Source organism: Euprymna scolopes, chromosome 41 (genome assembly GCF_053919585.1).
Source record: "Euprymna scolopes isolate OS-2025 chromosome 41, ASM5391958v1, whole genome shotgun sequence".
Classification (NCBI taxonomy): Eukaryota; Metazoa; Mollusca; class Cephalopoda; order Sepiida; family Sepiolidae; genus Euprymna; species Euprymna scolopes.
Window position 1 is genome coordinate 15311861 of NC_136522.1, and position 18206 is coordinate 15330066.

An 18206-nucleotide genomic window follows, 5' to 3' on the forward strand; every position below is an offset into this window, starting at 1 on the left:
AAATTTGCTGATCCACCTTGTCATTTGGATGAAATAGCACCCCCAATTTCACGACAAGTCATCAAGTTTAGTTAGTTCCTCGAAAACAGTTATCCAACTTAAAAATAGTGAGATATCTAAGTTAATTGCTAAGGAATTAATTAGTATTTGGCAAGCAGTTAATCCATAATTGCCCTTGTTAAGGGAATGTTGTATAGGACAGAAGGTCAATATATTTTGCTATAAGAGGGCCAAACAGATTGACAGGAAATCTCTTGCAGCAATCAAAGTGAAAAGAATGAAGCAACAGCTAGACAGACTGTTTGATATATTTTCTTGTAGCTTTAAACTTTCTGTCTTGAGATGTGATGACTTTGCAGTAAAGTGCAAGACTGAAAATTTAAAAAAAAGCACATAGTCTGCACTTGTCCTCCTTACAAGGAGGTAAAGTTAATTCTATAGATTCACTTGTAATTATGTTCCTTTTTTATAGAAAATAAAATAATATATTGGTATTTATTATGCACTAGCGAGGGTGCCTGGCATTGTGTGGGTGTTTGGAGGTGTCTGTTAAGGGTTGGTAGATCAAAACGAAAAATGATATTAAACTTCTTTAAAAAATCGGAATAACAAAAAAAACAAAAAAAAAAAAACAGCAAACTGCATGGTGTCGCCCTTGTGGTAAAAGTAGAATTTTAAAAAATTAGTGCTCCTCCCGCTCATTAATATCTGACAGAAAAATAAACAAATAATTTAAGTGAAGATCAGAGGCTACTTTTGGAGTATGCTGTTGGCATTTCTCAAGGAGAAGTTAACCTAAGATATGCAGCTTAGAAAATTGGGCCCTTGAATCAAGCAAGATGGCTAACATTAGTCACAAGGTTAATGTGTTTATGGACCGGAGTCTATTCTCAAACACTCTGATAAATCAAACATTCTGGTCAAATTTATCATCCAAGTGTATGCAGTTAGTTGGTTTGAGACCAAAACCGACAATAATTTTTTTAACCAACAACAGTATATTTTAATATGATTCAGAGACAAAACAGTTAACTGAAATCCAAATTACTGTTTTAAACTGTTTAAAATATAGTGCTTTTACACTACTTCCGGAAAATATAATATCGATGATAAACTCAGATGAATTGGATGTGAGAGAAGAGAACATTCAAACGATTTTGTCCATTAAGTAAATAAATATTTATCCATTAAATTAAATTAGTTTTCTCAATTTTCCCAAACAACAGTCAGTTTCATTCATCGCAAAAATATAAAAAAATAAGTGTTTTCAAATACTTGTTTTGTTTTTTGTTTTTTTGTGTGTGTGTGTTTTCAGAAATAGTGAACAACTAAAAAAAAAAGACTGAAAAAGATTACTGCTATCAATTTTGCAGCCACACACTGGTCAAATTTGATTGATTTTTCTCAAAAAGTTATATCTGGGCAGGAAGCATGACATAGACACATTATTACAAAGTCACTGTACCTGCAAATTAGACCTTCATTTTCCTCGAAAGGAAATTACACAGAACAATTTAGTTCTATTATAACAGATTTTATTATTGCGTTTAATAAAAAAATTAAAATACATGGTTCTGTAACTTGTATCAAGTTGTTATATTGTTTAATACAACTTCACATATCTTTTTGAATTGTGAAATTTAAAAGACTAAGTTGCTAATTAGCTTTTTTTTTTACAATTTTTGTTTAATCAATGCAGTAAAAGTTTAGATATTTTGCTAGTTGTGATTCATAATTAAAATTATAATTCATGTATTGATTTTTGTTTCAATGTATTTCATATAAATGTATCAATTTTAATTGGATATTTTATTAAAAATAGTGAAATTTCAAAGTCAGTGTTGTGAAAAATGCTATGAAAATGAAGGATTTTTCAGCATTTTTCCACACGATTTTAAAAATTAAATGCTCAAATTTCTGTTCAAGATAGGAATCTCATTTTTGGTATATGTTCTTATCACATCAAATCCCAACTATCATCACCAGTGCCATGTTGATTTTCTGAAAAAAGTTTCAAATCAACCTGCCCTACTGGTGAATTCATCCAGAAAATATTTTGTACCCCATTCTTCCAGTTTTTTGCAATGGAAAGTCTTAATGTATCTTGGGCTATTTCCGTAGCAGACTTGTTTTCTGATTCTGTCACTTTTGTAAGACGGTTTTGTTCAAAATGTTTGGCCAGTTCCGTGATGGCGATAGTTCTTGTTTTATCATTTGGACGTACCATCATGAGGTTTGGATTCTGGGAGCTCATCAGGTATTACCCAGTGCTTATTTTTCAGTTTGTTCAAGCTTGGGATAGGGTATCCTACTGGATACCAAACATTCACTGACTAACTCAGATATTCCAACCGAGAGATCATTTTAACATTCTGATCATCCCTTTAAGTGCAATTGTTTGAATCTATCTTGCACTTAGTTTACTGAGTATATTTGCCAGGTAGCTTTTGAAATTCTTTTTTATGAGTCCAGTTGTTCCTATAATTACTGAAATGATAGAGATCTTCCCAAGATTCCAATTTCTTTTCGTGTCGTTATCTTTTTCTTCACAGTTCTGTTTAACCCAACATCGTTCCGAACACTAATTTCTAAGGTTGCTTTTTTTCCTCCTTGTCCCATATCATCGTGTTTTCTAGGTGTGGAGCTGTAGGCGTTGCATAGTCATACTGAATGGTGTATAACTTATTGCCAACTGTTGTTTCTGGTAAACATGTTCCCAGGACTTGCTGCTGCGTTCAATATTCAACTTTTTACACATAGTCCAGTGGAGATAGTGCAACACAATGGAGTGTGTAAAATATCTTATTTAAAAATTAAAATGTCGACCAAAAAATGTTCTCTGATTACTGAGCAAATTTTTGGTCGAAACATTTGAAATTTTACATAAAGTGTCTTCAGACATAGGGCAAGCTTTTTAATTGGTTTTTGGGCTGAAAATTTGGCTGCCAAGTGGTCAAAGTTCAAAAGATTTAACCATTACGGCCTCTAGCAAACTATTCAGCCAATTTTGGGTCTAAACATTTAAAATTTTATATAAAGGATATTCAGACATGCAGCAAGCTTTTTAATCAGTTTTTGGGTGAAAGTTTGGCTGCGAAGAGGGCAAAGTTACCTGGACATGAGTCAAACATTTTAATATAAAATGCTTACCAAAAAATGTCCTCATAATATTTTAGCGTTATCATAAGAGGCAAAAGAGAATTTCACCTCGATCATATAAATATAAAAAATTCTAAATCTTTGATACAAGTGAATACTGCAGGTGAAATTTAGCTCAATAATTAGAACTTTAAGTCTAACAGAGCTCAGAGAAGATTATTAAGGATTTCTGAAACATGTACACAAAAATATATTTTTTATGTTGCATTTTTTAGCATGATTACATAATATTGATTACATAATATAGATTAGATAATATTGATTACATGATATCAATAAGATATTACAGTTAAATATATTCATTACATAATACTGATTACATACTATTCATTTCATGATGTTGATTACATAATATTGTTTGTGTAATATTGATTTCATAATATTGGTTATATAATATTGATTGTGTAATATTGATTTCAAACTATTCATTTAATGATATTGATTACATAATATTGATTGTGTAATATTGATTTCATAATATTGGTTATATAATATTGATTTCATACTATTCATTTCATGATATTGATTACATAATATTGATTGTGTAATATTGATTACATAATATTGATATCATAATATTGATCGTGTAATATTGATTACATAATATTGATCGTGTAATATTGATTACATAATATTGATTTCATAATATTGATTTCATAATATTATGTCAGTTATTTCATGAATTTTTGGTGGGTACAAAATTTTAATATCGCAGTTAGAAAGGAAAGACATTTTTGGTCCCTCTCCCCCCGACAAAAGGAGGGTGGACTTGTAAATTCACCTTCGTCCGTTCACTTTTCTCAATAACTACGCCTTCGAATTTTTAAAAATTTTGCACAAACATTAAACATGATATGAGTAAAAATGTAACAGAACGGATTTTCTGGGAAAACTCTGGTTGCCTTTTGACAGTTTTGTGCTTATTAAAAAAAAATTGATGTCTTGGATTTTTATAAAACTTTCTGAAAAATTGTAACTAACTGATTTCTATATAATTTTGTTTGTCTATACTTCGCGATAACTCTTGGGTGTGCCCCAGGGCCTCTTTTAAGGCTAATAAAAGCACTCCATTTTTGGGACTATATTTGTCCAAATTTTTCTGTGTATGTCTATTTAGCAGTTTTGCATGGTGCTGAACTCAAATTTAAAGCCTTGGGGACTTTTTGGGGGCTAAAATGGGAGAAGGGGGCAATGATGGACTTAGTAATTTCTTTTTTTGCATGGTGCAGAACTCAAATTTACATATATGTGGAATTGTCTTCCGTTTTCCTGCTTTCCAGCTGACTACAATATGGTTGTCTTCAAGTCTAACGTAAACGAGTTCTTGATGAGCCGTTCCATATAAGTTAACAAATTTACCGAATTTTCGTTACTAATGATTACTATATTTTCCAATTTCTACTGTATACTCTTTAACCCTTATCCTCGAGTGGCCTCTTGGCCTTGATAATGCGGTGATGCCTGTGTAAAAAAAAAAAAAAAAAAAATATTAAGACCTAAAACTGCACTGTTTGTTCATTTTCACCAGGATTTGACATCCCCTGGGGACTTTTGGGGGCTAAATGGGGTGGGGGTGCATTCACGGGGGGGGGCGTGCATACTTTACTTGTCTTTTTAATATTCATTATTAAAAGTGATAAGGGAGAGAAGGAGAAGTTTCGAGGAATTTCTTCATAATTCAACTGACAGTCTATTCGTCTCATTAACCTTTATTCTTGAGTGGCTTCTAGTCTTGATGATTTAACGCTTTTTTCTTTTTTTTTTTTTTGTAGATCTCAACTGAAGAAACAGTGCGCAAATCCCGACCAAATTCTTCATTAAAAGGTAAATATATTTTCTTGCGTGCTATTGCCTAAAAAAATATCCAATTGAATTTGAACTTTCAGACAATTCCATGGTTCATTACACATTATTTGGATTCATCGGACTATTGTTCTCATCTCCAGTGTAATTTTCATGTTTCGGCCGATGTAACCTCCGACCTTTTTCAGGTGTATCTTGTCAAGCTCAGAAATGTTTCTGTCAAACTAAAGAATTTCGACCGGATTTCGAATGGAACCCTTTATTTACTTCAGGGGGTAGAATGTTCTTGTTCCATCAGTCTGTTTTTTTTTTTTTTCAATGCAGAACTTAATTTTCACTAATTGTCTCCAAAAATTATTTTCATTAATAATTAAGTTTATTATCGTTTTTCTTAATTTTTGGATATGTTCATTACTGCGACATGACAATTCAGTAGATATCATTGGTTTTACTTGAAATTCAATGTTTCAATTTTCAAATTTTGCTACGATTACAAAGGAGAACCAAATATTTTTTAAATAAAAGTTTTGTTAATTTATCCTAATTTAAATAAACTTCTTTTGGTTACTGTTAACATCGACATTGCACATATATTGGAAAAATAAAATTACAAATGAATAATTTTAAACATTTATTTATTATAAACCGTTTTTGAAAAGGGTTTGAAAACAATTTTTTTGTAACGCACATTCACCCCAAACCAAGCACATTGCTACAGAGATGCAAGAGGCTATTGTAAATTAGGGGCCATGCCTACAGAGACAATTCAAGTAGAGAGTTGAGCAGCAAGGTCTGTTAACATTATATTTAAACTTCTACATGTTAGTACAGATGGAGGAGCAGGAAACAGGGAAGGGAATTAAAAAATCTATCAGTTAGAGTGAAAAACTTATTTAAGTAGAAGGTTCCCCGGCATCAGGGGATCTCTACAACGAAGGGTGGAAATTTGCTGCTGTTAATTGAGGGTATTTATGTCGAGGGGACACCTATGCTTGGAGTTTGTCAACACCTTTCATTCAAGTACATGTAAAACAAGCCCAGGGATGCAACAGTGAGGTGAAGGGGTAATGTGTGGGTGCGTGTGAAAATATCAGCAGCAGCTGTAGGATAGCTGACTTGCAAATATATTAGCAACAGCAGCCGTTTGAGTACGATGCAAATTAACAAGTGTGCGCGGGCTTCTGGTGTAACGCGAAGGAGGAAAAGAAATTGAAAAAAACGTAACGTCTTAGCTGATGTCTCCATGGCCAACCTGAAAGTGGAGCGCGTTGAAATTAAGCCTAGAAAACGATAACTTGTGAAAATATTGACGAAAAAAATGACCCCCTCCTTGTAAAAAAACGGCCGAGTTTAGGGTGAAGGAATTAACGTTTTTGGCCAATTTTTCGATATTCGTCATCTGAAGGATGAAGCTTCAAAACGATACCGATTTCGTCAGGATTCGTCGCTTCTGTCAAAAGTTTTTGTGAGACATACAAACATACACACACATTTTGCCTTTTATATATACACACTAGCGGAGGGTACACGGCATTGCCCAGGTGCTTGTAGGTGTGTGCATTTGAGGGGGGGAGGGGTAAAGAGAACCAAAAGGAAACTTAACCCTGTTTAAATATAAAAAAACGATAAAAAACAGTGATTTTAAAAATGGGGGAAAAAAATAGGGGGGGGGGGGCTTGGTGACAGGTCGGCTCAAACACAGAGCCTTGAGGCCCATAGGCTGAGCCCGAACACCTGAGCTACAGCAACAGTCAATGTAAGAGCGATTAAAATGTGAATGCCAACATCGCAGTTTTTAATGAGGTCAAATTGTTATTTTACTGTAGGATAGTTAACGGTGACGTTTACATCCGGTTCAAATCCAGTTTCACTTTTCGTATACAAAAAAGACGAATCTACATGCGCCGGTCCAAAAGTATTGAATATTTAATGTTTCAAAGTCTGTCAAATTAAATAGAGAGGCGACCCCCCCCTTGTTAAGTCGTAGATATTATCATTTAGACGTGATATAAAAAGTTTTACAAATGAGCGACGGCCTCGAGAATCCGCCGGAAAAAAGCCTTTCTCAGACATACACAAAAAGCGAACATACATACATACACACATTTTCGCTTTTATATATATAGACTAGCGGGGGTGCCTGGCATTGCTCGGGTGTTTGGAGGTGTTAAAAAAAAAAAAAAAGTGGTAGTAGGCAAGCAGGCTTGAACCCGTATCATGAAGGAGGAAAAGAACATGAAAAAGAGTTAGTAATTAACTTTTGCTTGGGTAGAGGATATCGGCCACAAAGACAAAATAAAGTAGAGTGAGAGATGGGATCGAACTCAAAAACATAGGGTTAGTAGTCTTCCTCGCTAACCATTAGGCCATAGCGGATAGCGAAATCAAGGAGTTGGTAATTAACTTAAGAATCACGCACGCGCAAAAATGAACGTTGCGTTTTAAATCTAGCTGGAAGCCAGTTAAGCTTCCTGCTTTCTGCCATTTTATTTATTTGTTTCGTCACGAAAGCATCGTTTTTAATGTTGGGGAAAACCAACCCCCCCTCCCCCCGGAAAGGTGGCACTCTGGCAGTATCTAAATAAATAGTAACAGTCTCAGTATCAAGGGTTTCCCTTACATTGACCAAGGACCAATTACAGAACAGATACTACCCAGCGAACGGCATTCGATTAAGTTCGCTTTATTTATACAAAAAAGACTGTTTAAACAGCAGAGACGATGGAACAGCAGGAATTTTTAAAAACTCTATCAAAAAAAAAAAAGATGGACGATGTCCGTTTACAAATCTGAGATATTATGATCTAGGAAGTATAAGAAAGATTTTCCCGGAATCTAAGCAACGCGAGAACCTTGACCGAAAAATCCTTTTGTGGACATACATTTTGCGCTATATATTAGGGGGGTACCCAGTGTTGCCCGGGTATTTAGAGGTGTGTGTGCTCGGACGGGGGGGGGGTGATGTAAATCAAAACAAAAGAATAAGCGAAGTAATCACCCTGTTTAAATATTATAAAAAAAAGCAATGTTAAATTTTTTTAAATTCGAAAAAAAAAAAACCCAAAAAAACGAACATAAGGCAAATGAAAGATGAAAATCAGAAAAACAAAACCAAAAAAAGAAAACGCAAATGTGATGGAAAAAAAAAAATCAGAAAAACGAACGTTAAAACTTCTTTAAAAAAAAATCTGAAAAAAAAAACAAAAAAAAAAACAGCATACATGAAAAATGGCATAAATAACCTTGTTTCAATATTAAAACTTTAAAAATCGAAAAAAAAAAAAAAAAAAAGCATCTCACATCACCATTCGAACTTATAACCTTAATGATGCCATGCTCTAATCAAGTGAGCTAAGAGGACAGTGACAAAATTGGGTCGTTTTTTTAATATTTAAACTAATTCAAGTTCTGACGTCATTCGCGCATGCGTAGAAGCCATCTTGTCATGAGAAAACAGTTTTTTGCTACCCCCCCCCCTGTACAAAAATGGCTAGGTTAGGGTGAAGGAATTAATGTTTTTGCCCAAGTTTTTGATATTTGTCGGTTGAAGGTTTGAGCTTGAAAATGATATCTATCTAGCGAAAATCCATGGTCTATGTCACCCGAGTGTTTGTAGATGTGTGTGTGTGGGGGGGGGGGGGTAAAGCAGAACAAAAAGGAAACTGCTTAAATATAAAAAAAACGATGTTAAACTAAAAAGAAAATCTTTTGTAGGTGTAAAAAAAAAAGGGGGTGGGGCGTTGGTGGCAGGTAGGCTCGAACCCGGAGTCTTGAGGCCAATAGGCTGATGCCAAACACATGTGCTATGGTGACAGAAGCAATGTAAGACGTTAAATATAGCGATTAAAAAGTGAATGAGTTCAAATTGAGGTCAAACATCACGCTATTCCACAGTTTTTATGTGCGTGTTTAATGAGGTCAAATCCTTTTACTGCGGGATAGTTCATTTCTGTTTTGTTTCCCCAACGTGTTGGGGAAAACCAGCTCCCCCTTTATTAGGGGAGTGTCCAAATGAAAGCAATTGTCTGATATGACGGTGAAAACTGACATTGACCAAACGTCCGTGTGCCGGGAAACTGCTGATACGAGTCAATTTCGCTTTTTTATACTGAAAAGCGAAACAAACATGCGGCGATCGAAAAAAATCTCGAAAATAGTGCGTAAAAGTCGGGCAAATTAAAGATAGATGCGACCCCCATTCTTAACTTGTAGATATTATGATTTAGACAGTATATAAAAAGTTTTAAGGAGTGAGCCGATCGAGTGCCCCCTCGAAAAAAGCCTTTTGCAGGCATACACAAAGGGCACACACACACACACACACACACACACACACACACACACACACACACACACACACACACACACACATTTTATATTTTATATAATAGATAAAAGATAAGGGTTAGATAACTCACCAGTATTCTCTGTACCAGGGGCAGATAACTCATGGGCACTATTTCAACACAGGAGATCATGATTCTTTTATCTTTACAAGGACAAGAAATACAATTGAGACGAATAACCAATTTTATTGAGCAGTAGTAAAAATATCATTTTGAAAATTTCGACAAGATGTACTTGAAGAATGCTGCAGATTAGATAGGTCAAAACGTGAGAATAACACTGAGAGTAGTTTGAATAATCCCAATAATACAACTGAATTTATATTCTTAAAAAATATTACTTATTCCCCCGTAAACTTTTTTTGCACCATTTTGTCTAATTACAAAAATTAAAATCAACATGTACGGCTATTAAATCTTATGTCTAGAATCCTTATTCCAATTTTGATCAAAATCCATTATATGGTTTTAATGCTGGAAAATGTTTTTAATTTTTTACCCGCATTTGTCTGTGTGTGTGTGTGTGTGTGTGTATATCTATTTTGATAATAACATTTGTATCGATAATATATATATATATATATATATGAATAAAAAAGAATGTGAAAAGTATAAAAGCTTATAACTTTTCTTTATTCGTTTTTAATTGGTGACATGCAGGAATACAAAATAATAATATTATGAATAAAATTAAAAAACTTTTTTTATAAGTACATAATTTTCGACCGATTCTTCAGTCTTCATCGGTGTAGTGAAAGTATGAGGATCATATATATATATATATATATATATATATATATATATATATATATATATATATATATATATATATATATGATTGATATGTAGTTTGCTTGAAGCATTTTGTGGGATAGGTATGTAATAGAGATTTAGAAGGCTATCACAATGCGAGGAATGAGATATAGTCGGTGTTGGTGAAAGAAGACAAAAACAAGTGGCGATTTACAAATCAATAAGTACATACATATATGTCTATATATACATATATTTATTCAGTTGTATTAAATACAAATGTCTTACTTGTTATGTCTGCGACAATATCCATTATTAATTTTGGAAAAAAATTCCCTTTTCAAATGATAGACATAACAAGTAAGTCATTTGTATTTAATACAACTGAATAAATATATGTATATATAGACATATATGTATGTACTTATTGATTTGTAAATCGCCACTTGTTTTCGTCTTCACTCATCAACACAGACTAAATCTCATTCCTCGCATTGTGATAGCCTTCTAAATCTCTACTATAGATATATATATATATATATATATATATATATATATATATATATATATATATATGCGCAGATCGTCATAATATTATAAGATCACTCTGACTGACGCTAAAAGCATTTAATAAGAATAAATGTTTAATTTAAACTATATCGATCGCAGTTTACAGTAGCCTAGTGGTTTGAGTCCTTGCTAATTCAGCTACATGACTTTTGTTGCCGGGGTTCGAATCTCTCAACTGGCGTTAATTATGACACCCTACACTGATGATTCCTGAAAGGATGAAACACTAGTGACTGTAGGTATTTAATAATTATTATAGTAAATATATATTTTTTAATTCTACAAAGAATATACAAATTATTTCCATCTGACAAAAAATGTTAAAATTTTGAAACTCATTTGAATACGAAAATCATTCTTTCTATCTTACAATTCCTGTTTTTGAACATAAATTTTGTCAATTTTAATTTGTACCAGTCATAAAAAACGTTGCTCACTTCCTTATATCTTTTTACGATTTTTGAACACCACTAAATTCATCATAACGTTTGTTTTACTGAATGAAAATTGAAAATATTTTTTTCACAATATAGCTGAGAAGGTAATCTATAAACTGTAATAATTGTTTGAAATTTAGTCAAAAAATGAGTGAGCGGTGGAGCTTTAAAGCAGTTCTAAATGACTAAAACTGCTACTTAAGCATATATTCAAACACTACCGTGTTGGAATGATATTATTGTTTATTTATTTCTCATAGATGTGTGTGTGTATAATTGTTTATTTATTTCTCATAGATGTGTGTGTACATAATTGTTTATTTATTTCTCATAGATGTGTGTATGTAATTGTTTATTCATTTCTCATAGATGTGTGTGTATAATTGTTTATTTATTTCTCATAGATGTTTGTACATAATTGTTTATTTATTTCTCATAGATGTGTGTATATAATTGTTTATTCATTTCTCACAGATGTGTGTGTGTATAATTGTTTATTTATTTCTCATAGATGTTTGTACATAATTGTTTATTTATTTCTCATAGATGTGTGTGTACATAATTGTTTATTTATTTCTCATAGATGTGTGTGTATATAATTGTTTATTTATTTCTCATAGATGTGTGTGTATAATTGTTTATTCATTTCTCATAGATGTGTGTATATAATTGTTTATTCATTTCTCATAGATGTGTGTACATAATTGTTTATTTATTTCTCATAGATGTGTGTATATAATTGTTTATTCATTTCTCACAGATGTGTGTGTATAATTGTTTATTTATTTCTCATAGATGTTTGTACATAATTGTTTATTTATTTCTCATAGATGTGTGTACATAATTGTTTATTTATTTCTCATAGATGTGTGTGTGTATAATTGTTTATTTATTTCTCATAGATGTGTGTGTGTATAATTGTTTATTTATTTCTCATAGATGTGTGTGTACATAATTGTTTATTTATTTCTCATAGATGTGTGTGTGTGTATAATTGTTTATTTATTTCTCATAGATGTGTGTGTACATAATTGTTTATTTATTTCTCATAGATGTGTGTGTGTGTATAATTGTTTATTTATTTCTCATAGATGTGTGTGTACATAATTGTTTATTTATTTCTCATAGATGTGTGTATGTAATTGTTTATTCATTTCTCATAGATGTGTGTGTATAATTGTTTATTTATTTCTCATAGATGTGTGTACATAATTGTTTATTTATTTCTCATAGATGTGTGTACATAATTGTTTATTCATTTCTCATAGATGTGTGTACATAATTGTTTATTTATTTCTCATAGATGTGTGTATATAATTGTTTATTTATTTCCCATAGATGTGTGTGTACATAATTGTTTATTTATTCCGCATAGATGTGTGTATATAATTGTTTATTTATTTCTCATAGATGTGTGTATATAATTGTTTATTTATTTCTCATAGATGTCTGCACATAATTGTTTATTTATTTCCCATAGATGTGTGTACATAATTGTTTATTTATTCCGCATAGATGTGTGTATATAATTGTTTATTTATTTCTCATAGATGTTTGTATATAATTGTTTATTTATTTCTCATAGATGTGTGTATATAATTGTTTATTTATTTCTCATAGATGTATGTATATAACTGTTTATTTATTTCTCATAGATGTGTGTATATTATTGTTTATTTATTTCTCATAGATGCGTGTGTATATAATTGTTTATTTATTTCTCATAGATGTGTGTATATAATTGTTTATTTATTTCTCATGAATGTGTGTATATAATTATTTATTTATTTCTCATGAATGTGTGTATATAATTGTTTATTTATTAGAAACTGTTAGAGATTCATCTCTCTCAAGTGTTTCCAGTCAGAGTGGAGCGACCTCACGCAAGACCAGAAGAAAACGGAAAAAAAAGTCTAAATCCTCAGGTATGTTTATAATTCAATTTTGTCAGTGTCTTTAGAATCCTTACTTTTATGGAAAACAAAACGTGTAAAAATTTGCTTGATTCAATAAAGTCCCCATCTTTTTTTTTCTTTTTTGTTTTTATTTTTTAATCATAAAGGAAGTTTGTTGTTTTGTTTTTTTAATCATAAAAGTTTTTTTTAATAAGTTTTCTTTTTATTTATAAAGAAACTTTTTTGTTTCAATAACAATTATAAAGAATTTTTTTAATAAAATTCAAGAAATAATTTTTTAAAATATTTCTAAAGAAATTTTTTATAAAATTTGAAACATTTTTTTCAATAAAAAGAAACTTTTTCTTAAAATTAGAAAGAGCATTTTTTATAATAAAATTTTAAAGGAAATGTTTTTTTTTTAAATAAAATTTGTAAAGGAATATTTTTTAAAATAAAATTTCTAAAGGAATATTTTTTTAAATAAAACTTTTAAAGGAATATTTTTTTGAAATAAAATTTGTAAATGAATATTTTTTAAAAATAAAATTTGTAAATGAATATTTTTTTCAAATAAATTTGTAAATGAATATTTTTTTCAAATAAAAAATTTGTAAAGGAATATTTTTTTTAAATAAAATTTCTAAAGGAATATTTTTTTTTAAATAAAATTTATAAAGATTATTTTTCATTTTCCATAAATGAAAAAATAAAATCTCTCCATTGTTTGGAACTTCACAGAAATATCCGAGAAGGACTGAAATCAAATAGTTTTCTAGGCTCTAATAAAGTTTTCATACCTAAGGAGTACAAACCACGTGTGATTTACAGAATAATGTGATGTGTATGATGGAGGAGCATATCTTAATAAAAGTAAATGTTAATAAATTAGTTAATTTGAAGAACTAATTGGGGAGGGGCATGTCACGAACATCTGGCACACCTTCTTTACAGGTAAGATTTATCTCCCCTTTGATTTCAACTTGTTTTACTTCCTGGAATAATTTTTTTGTATGGAACAAAGTTTTTAAGCTTTTCCGACCTACATGGTGTTCTCTTTGTTTTTTAGGTGGTTTCATTTAACTATTATGCTCAGTTCGATTTATGCATATTTCCTATATCGTTCATGATTGCATAGCATTTAGGATGGAAAAGTTCTAACACATTCATAATTTGCTCGGTGGGGGAGCAAATAAATACCTTCTTGGCCTTCGGGACAAGATCAAAGTGTAGCATCTGTTCTTCAGATGCTGCACTTCTATTTCTTGTTCTCTTTCGGTGGAGGAGAAATCCTTCACGACTGAGACAATTTTTATTTTTGTACCTTTTCTCCACGTTAAAAAACGACCCTGGTGTCTAACTCTGTCCCGTGGGGAGGCATAGTAAATAGGTACAATTAAAAATTAACAAATTTATTATTTGACAGGGAGTACAATTTTAATTTTTTTTTTCTTTTAAACTTTACATAATTGTATTCCTTGTCGAATAATAAGTTTGTTGTAAATTTGAAATTTACAAACTCTAATTCCAAATTTTTTCTTGGACAATTGTTCTGTCTTGTATATTGAGTTGGAATTGTTGATGCTTGTACAGTTTAACCAAGACATTAAAAAATGAAAATATCGAAAAAAAAAAAAAGTTTAAACGATATATATTCGTTATGGAATGAAGTTCTCCGAAAAAAAAAATTTCACTTAATTTCATCAAGTAGTTTTTTTTGTTTTTATGGCGAAAACCAATTTGTTATGATACCGAGCAAAAGATTTGATTTTTAGGAAGAAAAGCTAGTATTAAAGATGGGGAGGGAGTGTCGGCGCTTTAAATTGAGTTATCTCTCCGTGGCGTGATCTAAAAATCCAAACAAAAATTACAAAAATTCAAAGATGTTTACCTTCAACGTGCTGTCATAAAAACGTGTTTTTCCGCTTTAAAAAAAAAACTACTCGATCAAATTAAATGAAATTTTTTTTTTTTTTTGAGATCTTCAGGTCAAAACGGATACGTACAATATAACCTTTTTTTTTTTTTCGATATTTTCATTTTTTAATGTCTTGATTAAACTGTACAAGTGCCGAATTGTCTTATAAATATTGATACTAATATTTATTTGGACTTTAGGTTTACAGTCTGAAATTATTTAATTTTTTTTCTTGAATGTTACCTAGCAACTTCTCTCTTCTGAAAAGCATTCGGCTTTGAAATACCTATATATAAAGAGCATACTTATTCTACATCACTATTTATATGTATTAGTACATATTGTTGTTCTTTATCTTATATATATATATATATATATATATATATATATATATATATATATATATATATATATATATATATATACACACACACAGACACACACCACAGTAGAACCCCGGGATACGTTTTTTTTTTTTAGGTTACGATGTGGAATACAGTGTTTTTCAGGCCTCTAATTACGGTATTTGCTCCATCTTACGGTGTTATTTATAATGTTATTTGATTATATACATGTGTATTATATACTGTATTGTATTTTGTTAATAATTTTTAATATGTAATGTATAAAATTTTGCTTAGGCCCTATGCCATACGGCAATTTCACCTTATGATCCCAACTCAGAATGGATTAATGCCGTATCCTGAGGTTCTACTATATATATATATATATATATATATATATATATATATATATATATGAAGTGACCTTGTGTGTGCAAAATGAGCTTTATCAAATTTTTCTCTTAATTTTTGGTCGACAGGTTTGAAACTTGATATATAAGGGATTTGGACCTGTGGAACAAATTTGATTTGGTTTTTAGCTGGTAAAAATAGTTGCTTAGAGGTCAAAATTTAAAAAAAAAATTGAACTTGGCAGAAGTAAGTTGACTAAACCTGTTACTTTTACGCATGCATAAATATATATTTATACGTTAAAGTGATGCTTGTTAAGAATCTGTTGGCAGATCAATTTTTTTTTTTTTTCAATATGTCATTTTAAGCAAAAACACTGCCATGCTAAAAATAGTAATGTATCCAAAAATTATGAAAAACCATTGAGTAGAAAGTTGTTTCTAGTTAAAAGTAAGTTTTACAGAAAATTGGCTAAAATCGCATTTTGCTTGGATCTTATAAAGTAGACAAGAAAAGTTTAAATGCAGGGGACATAACTCTGAAAGGAATATTTTAGATTACTTGTCATGACTGCAATATTTGTTGTCCGTTGTGATTTTTTTTTACTAAAAACACAATAACAGTTGTTCGACTTGATGAATTTTCATAATTTTTGGATATATTACTATTTTCAACATGATAATTAAGTACTTAATATTGTTTTTGCTTAAAACGATATATTTAAAAATTCGATTTGTCGACTATATCTTATAGGCACCGCCAAAAATGGCCGCAAAATCAAGTTGTTGTTGTTTTTTAAAACTAAATTACATTTATTACAATCCATTATTTCTGAGTAACTTTTTTTTTTCCAGAAAGATAAAACTCTGAATTTTATCATATAGAAAACAGAATAATGTAAAACTTTTTCTACTATTTTTAATTCAATTTTAAATGTTAAATTTTCCCAAAAAGTTAACAATTGATATTTTTTGTCTTGCACAAATAACGTACTTAAATATTTTTAAAAAAGGGGTTTTGAAATAATTTATTTATTCATTTATTGTCTAACTAAGATTTAGGATGATTTTCTAAGAGAATATGCAAAAATATTATAATATAAGTACCTGAATTTCAAATAATTCCACTTATTCATATAGGTAACCAGACATTTCGCGTCGCCGTAGAGTTCAGATCGACTCTGTTTACGTTTTCTTTTGATTGAGACGAAAACTATGGAAGACCAAACAGGCCAAAAAAACTTATTTTTCAGTGACGAAAATTTCAATGTATTATTAAGCTGAGGCTGGCCAGTACCAGATGGGTGACCATTTGTATGAGTTTGGTTTTTAATGTGTATGTGTGTGGGGGCCAGGCTCCCCAAAATGGGGGGAGGGGGCAATTTAAAGCAGAATAAAAAAAAATTATTTCAGCGCGTTTGGTCCACCGTAGTCGAAAGGCGGCAAACGTTTTCAAACGAGATCGAAAAAAATGATGCTATTTTTAACACAAAGGGCACAATATTTATCGAATTTTTTTTTTTTGTATCGATTATTCAAAGCATGCTCTGTTTAATAATGGTCATGCATTATTCGGCTCGCTAAAAAAAAATTGTTAATTTATTTATCAAAAATTTTAAAATGGCTTTTTTCGTATAAATATAAAAAAATTTTTTTTTTTTTTTGCTTAACTTAAATTAATTATTTTACTTAACATATTCACCGAATTTCACACTTCAAAACTCAAAAGCGGGATAATTAAACACAATCGAAGTTCTGATATTCAGACGTCAAAATAAGGTATGCAAACAATGTTTTTTGTTTGTTTTTTTTTTAATCTATAATTCTGTCTCTTACAACAACACAATATGTTTTGTTCAGTTTCAGATGATTATTTTAAGCATATTTGTTCCCACTTCAAAACAAGGGGGGGTTTTGTAAGCAAAAAAAAATATATATATAAATATCGTTTATGAAAAATAAGTACACTGTTATAAAGTTCATTCTTCTCCTAATAATCGCTGAAAATTTCATTTTTAACATTTTCTTGTCCATCTCAATAGTTCAGATGGTAATGATTATAGCTGGAGTGCTGTATGGTTTGGTTTCAATCCTAGTTGATGGCACACAAGTCTTTTTTTTTTTTTTTTAACTTTTGAAATTATTACTATATATTGGGTACAATATAATAATCACTTGATAATTGGCTCTATAATGATAAATACAAAATCGGCATTAATTAAGCGTAATTTACGACCAGGCAATGCCAGGTGGCTCACTAGTATTACCTATTTATTTAATACTAGCTGATGGATGTCTGGTGTTACCTGTGCCCTGGACCCCCACTTTCCCCATAAATCAAAACAACTTTCTTTAAATCAAAAGAGCAGGAAGTGCCCGTGCAACCGATTTAAGAAAAAAAAAAAAAAAGCCACTGTGGGCTGGCTCGGACGTGGAACGCGAAAGAGGACAGGGTAGAAACTTGGGAGCAAACACCTTTGCTCACACGGCAATAAGTGCTTATGATGACGTCTTAACATTGCAAAATAAGCGTTTTAAACAGTTTTAGTTTAATACGGGTGCGTGACTTGTAAAAAAAAAAAAAGAGACGCAAAGAATGGACCCTCTCCTTCCAAAAAGTGGTCAAGTAGA

General features: G+C 30.8%; 1 protein-coding gene across 6 annotated transcripts in view; it reads left to right on the top strand.

Annotated features, from left to right (window-relative positions):
- Positions 1-18206, top strand: part of LOC145266358 (uncharacterized) — a 165834-nt gene that overhangs the window by 16624 nt on the left and 131004 nt on the right. For all 6 annotated transcript variants that reach the window (XM_080121976.1, XM_080121978.1, XM_080121979.1 and 3 more), the window contains exons 3-4: positions 4932-4983; positions 12895-12993. In XM_080121976.1, the coding sequence (XP_079978102.1) occupies positions 4932-4983; positions 12895-12993 (151 nt within the window). The remainder of the gene's footprint in view (positions 1-4931; positions 4984-12894; positions 12994-18206) is intronic.